The sequence below is a fragment of the Triticum urartu genome, chromosome 6A (assembly GCF_056163025.1).
Source record: "Triticum urartu cultivar PI428250 chromosome 6A, HENAU_Tu73, whole genome shotgun sequence".
Taxonomy (NCBI): domain Eukaryota; kingdom Viridiplantae; phylum Streptophyta; class Magnoliopsida; order Poales; family Poaceae; genus Triticum; species Triticum urartu.
Window position 1 is genome coordinate 207,489,534 of NC_141878.1, and position 10,806 is coordinate 207,500,339.

The following is a 10,806-nucleotide window of genomic DNA, read 5'->3' on the forward strand; positions in this document are numbered from 1 at the left end:
GCTTACCATGATGGATGGTCATCATCACTGGCACGTAAACTATTTTCACAAACTCACCTTATATGATGGCCTTCTCTTTAGTACATAATTGACATGAGCTGTATCTGTCTAGTGACTATGTTCTATTTGTTTGATTATTAGTTGAAGCTCCAAGGCTGCTATCAGTTGTTCCTAGTCTGAAGGCAAAGGATCTGCTGGTCATTATAGCATATGGGCTCATCCTAGCTAACCTAACATGATTGATTAATTGTCACTTATTGTGCATTGCATTTCGTCATTGAATGAGGAGAAATACGACTCTCAAGGTCTTTTTGTACACCTGTCCTCGAATAATTTTTCTATGGTCCATTCTTGGGTTGATCATTCACACCCTTAAGACTTCTTTGGTCTGGGAGAGTTCTAGGTGGATTTCTTAGGATTTAGTTCGAAAAATGCATACTCATACATCTACGTTGCTGAGCATGTGATTGCATGATGTGGAGTTGTTGACGACATTGCTAACGTAACTGGCAGAAGGGAGCTTCCTGACAATATACCCTTCTCATGTTCAAAAACATTTCACCTCCCTTGTTTTGAAGGAAATTCCTGACGACTGCAGATGATGGAATTGTGTGCTAGCTGAGGCACAATGCCAAGTTGTAGGCTTCGATCGATACCTTATTTTTTCGCGAACAATTTTTTATCTTTTTTTTTTGACTGAGTTGCGTTGGTGCTTGGCTGCTTGCTGGTTTGTCTTATATCCCTTATAAATGTTTTTCCTCAAAATAAATGCATACACATATCGCATCAATACAAGAAAATGGTTGGTGTTTTCTTCTGTATACATAAACCTCTAGAGCCCATGGTCCTTAGAAATGATTGTCGTATAGAGCTGAGGTCTTCTTCACAAATATCACCTTCATCATGTTATTTAGATTTCTAAGAGTCCAAGTTTGGAGTCTGAAGTTGAATGAAGGCATGAGGTAACACAAAACCACATTCTATTTATTTCCTTTATATATACTACATAACTGACATTGATGTATATAATAAAGTATCTTGACGGTGACTGTGTATGTAATAACAAATATAAGTACATATAGCTGCACACAGTTGCAAACTTATGCTTTTTGTAACTTGGATCGAGTAGTAGACATATATCTATCTTCCTGAAACAACCTGAACTGCTTGCGTACCAACCAGTCTACGGGATCCTGATCTCGGATGGCGACGTTGCGATGCTGTTTCGTCCATGCTTTTTCAGACGACGAAGCTACCTTCTTCTCCATGCGATGGCGAAGCTGGACCGCTACTGCTCAGCAGCTCCTCGATCATCTGCAGCGTGAGCCTCTCCTCGTCATCCATTGTACTCGCCGGTGAAGAAGCCGTGGTTGCTGACACTGTGGACTGCGCTGCCACCGCATCGCCGGATGGCCCGGCCCCTTTGTTGAGCTCCACGGTCATGACCCAGTTGGAGTCGGCGCGGGCCCCTGCACGCTTCTGCCAGACGCCAATGTGGGACTTCTCGGTGTCAAGGCGAAGGCAGGTGAGGGACGGAGACGGCGCCTTGCAGCACTTGCGAAGCTTGGCACTGAGAACCTGGGACAGGTTGCTCGTAGAGGAGGAGGAGCTGCCGCCACGAACGTCCCGGGTTGCAGCTGGGGCAGGATCGCCGGTGCTGCTCCTCTGCACGGGGAAGTTGGTCTTGGCATTGCGGCCGCTCATCAGAACGGCGGCCTCGTCGTAGGCCCGTGCAGCCTCTTCAGCGGTTTCGAAGGTACCAAGCCACACCCTTCTTTTACTTCATTCACAAAGACACGCATGCAGTTTGTTAGAATCTTGTAAACCGATCGATGGAAAAACCACTGATCTTTAGAGGAAGTTAGAGGGAATCGAGGGAAGCTAGAAAGGAGGGGAGGGGCTTACAGGAGGGGGTGTCTGATCTCAGAGACCCAGGAGCCCCAGTGGCGCTGCCTGACTCCACGAAACTTCTTCTTGGGTTGCACCATTTGTTCTGCCTGTCTTTCACAGACGAGGGAACGAGCCTCTTGAGTCCGCCAAGGTGTTGTGGGGGGTGAGGAGAAGAGCTCTGGTCCGAGTGATGAATATAAGCTGCCCAGCCTGTACTTGCCTCTGCACTGCCGTGTTAGATGTGGTTAGATGCGTAGGTAGTCAAATAGTACGCGGCACAGTGTCACACGCCCCCCCTCACAGAAGAGAGTGTGCCTGGTCTAGTTTTCACCGGCCATCATTGGAAGACAGTGTATACACCGGAGAGCATGGGTGCCTTGCTGCTGGGGTCACTTACCAGTACCACCACCAGTCTAGCACGCAGCCGTGCGCGGAGGCAGAAGACAAGAGCGAGATCGGGGGAGGCGCAACGGAAGTCTGGAGGGGGTCCGCAGGGGTGGACTGTCGGTGAACTGAGTAGATGCATAGCATAACCACCTTCCCTGCTAGTACAGTGGTAATAAACACGCTCACCTACACCAGTGGCCAGCCACATTTAATTGTGGGGCTGGGCAGCCCTGGCACTGGCAGAGTTGATTCACCTAAGCTCCTACAACTAGCCATGTCTTCCCTTCTTCTCAAAGATCAGATCCCGAGATTATTATTATTATTATTATTATTATTATTATTATTATTAAAGGCCCAACAGGTCAGGTACCAACAGCTGTTCACCAGAAGCCTTGAGCTAAATGAGTTAATGAAAGTTACAATAATGTTACAAACCAGGACAAAGGTGCAAGTAAAACCGAGTCAGATACAGAAAGAGAGCTCGCCATCTTGGTTCTTTCGTAGCTAATGGCCGTGGTCCTGATGCCCAATCCAATCATGGGTTTGAGTGCCATGGGACGCATGGCCCCTTGGCACTTAACTGCAAAGACTGGTATGTCAAGGCTTCTGTTTGGATTGTCAATATGGTAAGACTTGTGTTGGGAAACCAGCGTTTTCGGGATATTTTGTGCTTTGTGTGCGATGGCCTCTTGGAGGCTCTTTTGCTTCATTTGTAACCCCTCTTCATCTTTCAACACCCAGTCTTTTTTGAGCCGTGGAATGTGCAACAAAATGTTGCTTTTAAGCTAGGGTAGATTACTTTTAGACTTGATAGAGCGGTTTTGAGTAAGACTTGCTGGGGAGCTGTCAAGCTTCCCTTTGCTCCGATATTTTTGGCTCTGGGATCGCTTCCTTGGAGCTGGTTCGCATTTAAGCCTGTCCAAGGTTAGCTCCATGTACAGCCTGGTGATGACGATGGTGCGTGCTCATGTTTCCTTTGCTTGATGGAGAATTTAAAAGTTATATCTTCTGACATATTGTTGACTGCTGTGTTATGATCGTCGTGCTTGGTCGCAAGACTTCCCAAATTTCATCAAAGTTTTCCATCTATGAATTATGTGTTTTTTCGATCTTTTTTCACGCAATCTGAAAGTTCATGGCAGTGACTTCAGATTTGTAAACATCTTGCTGCTCTTCTTAACACTACCATCCATAATTCTGCTCAAATGGGGTATATGCCCTGACAATGCACGGCAAGGGTAGTACTAACTAGGCCGTGGACGTCCCTACGCAGTCTGGTGATATCGACATTTAAGTGTCCAACAGTTGGTCTGCAATAATTGTCATATTTCACCAGGCAACTGCCCCGATTTCATTTTATTTTTTGTGTTGAAGTGAATCGGATTTGCTTGCTGGAGTCCGTTACCCCTGTCGACTCAGTTAATGAGGAGCAGGTATGTGCAGGCTCCACAGACATCTGTGTCAGGTTTTGCTGGATAGGAAGCTTCTGTGCCCGATCTATTCTTCTGACACTGTCTGCACTGCACGCAACCTTTTCCTCATGGCAAGTACATGCAGCACACCAGTTCAAACTGGCAGCAGTACATCAAGTCAGGAAATAGTACCATTTCACAATGTACTAGTGCCTCTTTAGAAATCTTTGGAGTTTTGGATCTCGACTGGTCAAACCAAAAACTCCTTAAATTCGAGTGTTAATATGTGTGTACTTGTTTAAATTGATCACAAGTGAAATAATATCTTGTTAGATTTCTTATACTAGAAGTAAAAATATTATTTTTGTGTGCTTTCAGTCCCTATATGTTTTTGCACTGTGGAGTTTCATGAGTAGCCAGTATTTCTTTTTGTCTCGTGGCACATATTACAAATGCATTTTTTTTGCTTGATTTTGGCTGAGATGGTGGATGGATGATGTGGAAGGGTCTGAGGGACAGTATGTGGCCAGACCGGGTTGCCAAATCATTAGTTTCTGGTAGAACTCGAGGACCTTAGCGGGATACCGGACCGGAGTCTGGCTGGCCGGCCTCAATTATTTCTGATTGTGTCTCAGGATACTAGCTCAACTGCATTGTGTGCAAGGAAGAAAAACATGGTTAAATGATCGGACAACTATCAAGGTGCATACTGCATATGGATATGCCTACGTGCAGCGCCTCGTTATTATCTGCATCACACTATAATGTCCCACTGAAATATAGGTTTTGCTTTGGAAAGCGTGCACCCAAACCTCCCTGTATTTTGGTAACTAACGTGAATACATGTATGACAAAACTTAACTATCAAAGTTACGAGAGTGACATGTGATGCAAGAGTTTTGGATAGCAATTTGCGGCGACTCCCATTGATATTCTGTGGAGTAATTTGAGATGTCACTAGTCTTCACATGATCATCAGACCCTATTAAGTACAGTAGTTGGATGCTTTCCAATTTTACATTTGGCATTGATCTCGCTGCTCATCCAACCTGGATGCAATTAGGGGACATGTGTTGCGTGTATTTAGTACTCTTTGATTCAAAGGGAATTCTACATATTGGGGGATTTCACTGTTTGATTTATCTGATTGAAACCACTGAAGCTTTTACCATGAACATTTTGCATGTTATTCTAAAGAAATTTCTGTTGTTTCGGTTACATCTACGGCAAACACTTGGTGCTCCTACCTCTGTATACAGCGCGGCGAAATCACTTCTATTACATATTCATGCGTTTGCAATTTCTATACTGTTGTGCTTTTGGTTGCATGTTCTTGAAAAAGCTCAAAATGATTTGGATCTGGACATCAGACTGCTGATCGGCGAAGAAAATTGCAAGGGCAAGCCCTGGTATGACATAAGGGCAGTTGTGCATTATTAGTACATAATATTGCGATCGATGACGTTTTTTCTTGTAAGGACAAAGTTGCCGAAAGGACAAATCTGAGGGACAAGGCATTAAAGCTGGCCTTAATTAAGCACTCTCTTATTGTTACGACGAGTCCAACGTACGGTGGCTTTCTCTTTCTCGTGCATGCATGGATCAACCGTACATATATGCGCAAAAATATGTTTACTAGGTGGCAAAAATATGCAAAAATTTGTCTTAGGTACATGGCAAATTTACAAAAAAATGTAGATGGCAGCTTTTTGCACTAGGTACAAATGGTCATAACCGCATTTGTTTTGATATATTTTGCAACAGTTTTTAGACACCAAACTACATGGAAAATTTATTTCCGTGCATCATTCCAAATTTGTCATGTGTCTATGGAAAATCTATTTTACACACCATGGCAATTTTTTTCAATTCAAGCATTGCAATTTTATTAATTACACCATGATAGTTCTATGGCAAATCTATTTTACACACCATGACAATTTAAGGGTGTGCTATTTTAAAAGATCCGCCGCCTCGCGAGCCATCATATCTGGCATAATCTAGCGGCCACGCGTGGTCGTCTACTTTTGCAACAAAAGTCTTGTTGCGGAATCCTTTGTAACAAAAATCTTGTTGCAGAAACATTTGCAAATAGAGGTTGGTTGCAGAATTATTTTGCAGCAAGAATCATGTTGCAGAAATGTCTATGATTTTTTTTGCAACAGAGAGCATGTTGCATGAATATTTGTAGAATTTTTTTTTTGTAACAGATGTCTTGTTACAGAAAAATTATGCAACGGAGATCATTGCCGGAACTGTTGCTGCCGTGGCACCGGCGGTTGCGGTTGAGCTCGAGGAGGTGACGAGCGCCACTGTGAACCACGACACGACGAACACACTCCCTATGGCGACCTCCTCGTCCAACAGTAGTGTTCGATGCAGGCGGGCGAAGTCGGGGGCGACAGAGGGGCGGAGGCAGCCAAGGGAGTGAGATGTCGATCTTGCCTGAGCGGATCCGGCAGGAGGCGGCTTGGGCGAGCTCTTCAGGTGGCCGGTGTAGAGACGACCGATGGCCGAGGAGATGAGCAGGAGAGAGGGCCCAACCGACGAGGAGAGGAAATAGGAGGAGAGAGAGGGGAGGGCTGCCGATGAAGGAAAGCTTGCTCGTCGCTGCGCCGACGGATCTGGTGGCGTGCGTGCTTGGTGGTTGCCAGGATCCAGATCTTGCAACAAATTAATTGTTGTGGGGAGAAGATTGCAACAATAGGTCAGTTGCAAATCTAGACTGTGGAAAAAGGATGCTTCGGAGCCATCCGATTAAAGAAAGTTCCGACGGCCACAGAGGCAATCGATGCGCACAGAAAGATCAATCGGGTGATCAGAATCGTTTCCCTTTCATTATTTAGACCATGGCAATTTTATTAATTAGACCATGATAATTTTATTGTAGGTTGCATGGCAATTTAATATTTTATACCATGGCATTTGTATTATGCAGATCATGGATTTTTTTTCTCAAATCTGCCATGATTTTTGAGAAATACCCCCTCCCCCCCCCCCTCCTATTTTGCGATGTGGCTATTACACAATTTTCAAAACTTGCCAGCATTTTTAGGAAACATATATTTTTTTGACAAAATTGCCATGCGATCATTGATGCATTTGCATGTTTTGCCTTGTTTCTAGTTAACATTTTTTTCTTTTCAATTTTTTGCCGTGCGATTACTTTTATTTCATTTTCTATGCTACATAGCATGGCAATTTTTGTTGTTTTTAAGATGGCAATTTTTTTTAATACTTGAATCTTGAAAATGAAAAAACATTTTAGAGCATGACTTTTTTGTTATTTTAGAGCATGCCAATTTCGTTTGCAGTTTTATTATGAACATCATTGTAATTTTGTGTTGTTTATAGCTATTAAAAAACGAGCTCCTACATTTTTTTTGAGGGTGCGAGGTCCTACATCCGTCATGGCAAATCTTTTTTTTGGGGGGGGGGGTGTACAAGGTAATGGTGGTTGGGCCTGAAGGCCTAGCAAAGGGTTTGCCTGGCCGTTTAGTTCGCGTGGGGAGGCTTCTGGTGGTAGCGGACGAAGACGTTCACGGGGAAGGCCTCTTGTAGCGAACCAATCATTCGCTCGAGGCTGGTTCCAGTGCTGACATTCCGTGGATATACGCGCCCAGCCTGCTATGGGGCGAACACACGCTGTGGTAGAATCTCATTCACGCTTTCCGTGCCCTCCTTCTATTTTTTTTACGTAAAAAAGGATTAACCCTGAAGTAACACGAGCCCTCCTGCCGGCGTCGTCGCATCCGCCTCTCCTGCCGGCTCGAGCAGCCGAATTGTGGTACTGGTACTGGTACTGGTCCTCTCTCCGTCGTCAGTATTGCAGGTAACCAGGAACCGGCGGGGCAAAAAAACCGGGAACCGGCCGGCCGCCGGCGGCCTACTTGAGCGTGAGCCGCCTCTCGCCGCCGTCGGAAGAAGAAAGCCGTCATCTGCGTCCGCATGCGTTTTCTCCGGCAACGACCAGACCAAACTATGGCGAGCTCCATAACTGAAAACGAGTACGTACTCGGATCGACTAGTCGAGCCGCACATCGGAGTCATCGACGAAGTCTACGTGGACAAAAAATGTTAATGGTCGATCGTACGTAGCATCCATGCACGTACGATAGCTCCAGCCGAACGCAGGATCTCAGCTGTCCATTTCCAGACTAGACGAGGCGGCCGAAAACCCCATCTTATACGTACGTACGTACGTACCGCGAGCAGTTAATTGCGCAGCGAGATAGATGGACCTAGCTAGTGGCTAGACAGCAGTACGTACACAGTGACATAGCGATGTTCACCAATTAAAACGTAGTATATGTCGATCGGCCATTAGGCGCTCTAAGCTCCATCGGTTAGCTTGTCGGCGTCATCATCTCTGATCAGAGAGAGAGAGAGAGAGAGAGAGAGCGCATCCAATGGAACAATTTATGAGCTTGTGCGGCGGTCGGCCGTTTTCTCGATTCCATCGATGATGCTGATTGCATGCAAAGAGAGAGACGCGAGCACTTCCTATAATCAGGCGTCAAGTTCTTTAATTAGACTAAACTCACTCTCTCTCTCTCTCTCTACTGCGTGGTACAAGGTCAGCATCAGCTAATGCCGACTGTCTCATGGAGGAAAACGACCATGCACCTGATCACGACAGATTCTTAAATTACATGTACACGTGTAATGTCACCGTGCGTACGTATGCTGGCTAGTAGCTAGCTTCAATTCACCCAATCAATATTCAATACAATGCAACGGTCATTGGGTGGTTTACGTACAAATACTATTTTTTGCTTATTTTGATGACCCCTGATACGAAAAAGATAAAAGGAGTTTAGAAATTGTTAAAAATATTTTACGGGGAGAAATTGTTAAATTTAGATATAAGACTCTAGAATATACGATTCGAAGCATTTACAACCAGAGTTGGTAAATCCATATGTCCATGGACGTGCTCATCTACAACCGGAGCAGTGGCGGAGCCAGGAATTTGCTGCTGGGTATTCTTTTAAAAAGGATTATGCCAAAGCAACACAATAGAACAATAAATATACAGCAAGATGAGAACATTAATGACTCAATGACCATACATTGATAATAGTAGCAAAATATCATTGTGGCAATATCTCTAACAATTAAGAAAAAATACAAATAGCAAAGGAAATTACAATATAACTTTACGATTCCCTTTCTGGAAGAGATTGATGACATCCTCATCTTTCACTTGCCCGAAGAATTCTCTCTCAACGAATGTAACCAAGCAATTGTTCAAATATTCATCACCCATTTTGTTTCTTAGTGAATTCTTCACGTATTTCATCGAGGAAAATACCCTCTCAATGCTAGAAGTGGCTACAGGAAGAATGAGAACCAACTTAAGAAGTTTGTAAACAATATAATATTGTTCATCCTTTCTTGTCTCAACCATCAAATCTGAAAGCTCACATAGATTCTTCAACTTGCTAAACCTTTTATCCTTACGCACATGAGAAATGAACATGCTTAATTGCCATGGAAGTCTTGACAATTCATCATTTGTGAAATCCTTAGCATAAAACTTTCTAGCAAGCCTAACCAACTTCTCTTTATCATAAGCAGCAAATGAATTACGTGGACTGAATGCTGCCATGCAAGTAAGTAGTTCAGTGTTTACCCCATCAAATCTTGCATTCAGCTCTTGAAGTTGCCTATCAATGACACCCACAAACATTTCAACCTTGAAACGTTGGTAATTCTTTGCGCCATTGAAGAACCCTCTTCTTGGTCTCCCAGCAGGATAGTAAGGAGCCTCCATGTCAACAACTTCGATCTTGTGCTTTACACAAAAGAAGTGACATTTTCAAGAAAATCATTCCACCCTTCATCTTCTCGCAAGCATTGCAAGTGCAGCTTTGTGAGATCAACAATCTCCATAGCATTAACAATATCTTGATCTTTCTTTTGCAAAGCTCTACTCAAGTCATCGGTGTATTCAAATATTTCTTGCATCAAGTGTGCCATGAAAACAAATTCAAATGTCCGAAATGATGTCAACATAGTCATTGCTGCTACTGCCTCTGTGCCATTATACTCTTTTGCAATCCTTATTAGAACACGCCTTATTGCCGGATACATAGAGATAACATGGTTGACAGTCTTGTAGTGAGAGCCCCAATGAGTATCACATGGCCTTCCAATACCCATTTCTTGATTCAAACCCGTCCCGGTTTCTACTTCTTCCAACTCTAATGCAGCAATAAGTTCCTCCACTTGAACTATTTGAAGCATTCTCATCTTTTTACAAGAAAAGCCTAGAACATTTAGCAAACATGCCAGCTGTTGAAAGAACCAATTACAATCACCACTCTCCTTTGCAACAGCAACAAGAGTTAATTGTAGTTGATGGGTAAAGCAATGGACATAATAGGCACGAGGAGACTCATCCATAATTAGTTTCTTCAGGCCATTAGCATTACCTTTCATATTACTAGCCCCATCATATCCTTGCCCACGGACCATTGCAAAGCTCAAATTGTATGTCATAAGCATGTCCTCAATTGCAGCTTTAAGTGTCAAAGAGGAAGTGTCTTCAACATGGGCAAGACCAAGAAATCTCACAACTGTCCTTCCTTTCTTATCCACATAACGCAAGCAAACAACTAGTTGTTCATTCTGGTACATATCACTAGACTCATCTGCAAGTACTGCAAAATGACCGCCATCAAGATCTTCAATGACTAGTTTAGTAGTCAGCTGGGCACAACATTTGATCAACTCTTGTTGTATATCATGGCAAGTCATCTTACAATTTTGTGGAGCATTCTTTAGAACCACCCTATCAACCTCTTCAAAGTTTCCTGCTAGCCAATTTAAAAGCACAAGGAAATTTCCTTTATTTAGTGAGTCGTCACTTTCATCATGTCCTCTAAATGCCAAACCTTGGTGCAATAGGAATCTTAAACACTTGAGTGTCCATGTCACATAGAGCTTATATAGAACCTTTTACTGTGTGGTGTTTGAAGCAATGGACTCCCTAATTGATGTTGTAGGTGTAGTGAACATATCATACTTTTCTTGAGCTTCAACGTGAGCACTACTAACAGCACCAATATGCCTCTTCAATCTAGCTTTCAATTTCCAATTATTAAACCCACCG

The 10,806-nt window shown here is 43.6% G+C and overlaps 1 protein-coding gene and 1 pseudogene across 1 annotated transcript; both read right to left on the minus strand.

Annotated features, from left to right (window-relative positions):
- Positions 1 to 963: 963 nt before the first annotated feature.
- On the minus strand, positions 964 to 2,095 carry LOC125512201 (ethylene-responsive transcription factor WIN1). The gene is made up of 2 exons (XM_048677284.2): positions 1,906 to 2,095; positions 964 to 1,780 (listed from the first exon to the last, which is right to left on the minus strand). Exons 1-2 carry the CDS (start codon positions 1,986 to 1,988, stop codon positions 1,240 to 1,242), a joined length of 624 nt encoding a protein of 207 aa, XP_048533241.1. The 5' UTR covers positions 1,989 to 2,095; the 3' UTR covers positions 964 to 1,239.
- A 6,740-nt stretch (positions 2,096 to 8,835) lies between these two features.
- Positions 8,836 to 10,451, minus strand: LOC147964766 (uncharacterized; annotated as a pseudogene).
- Between the last annotated feature and the right edge of the window lie 355 nt (positions 10,452 to 10,806).

Coding starts and splice junctions, on each gene's coding strand:
- LOC125512201 (XM_048677284.2), bottom strand. CDS start 1,988: ATGGTGCAACCCAAGAAGAAGTTTCGTGGAGTCAGGCAGCGCCACTGG. Junction 1,781..1,905: donor GAGATCAGACACCCCCTCCT/GTAAGCCCCTCC, acceptor TTGTGAATGAAG/TAAAAGAAGGGTGTGGCTTG.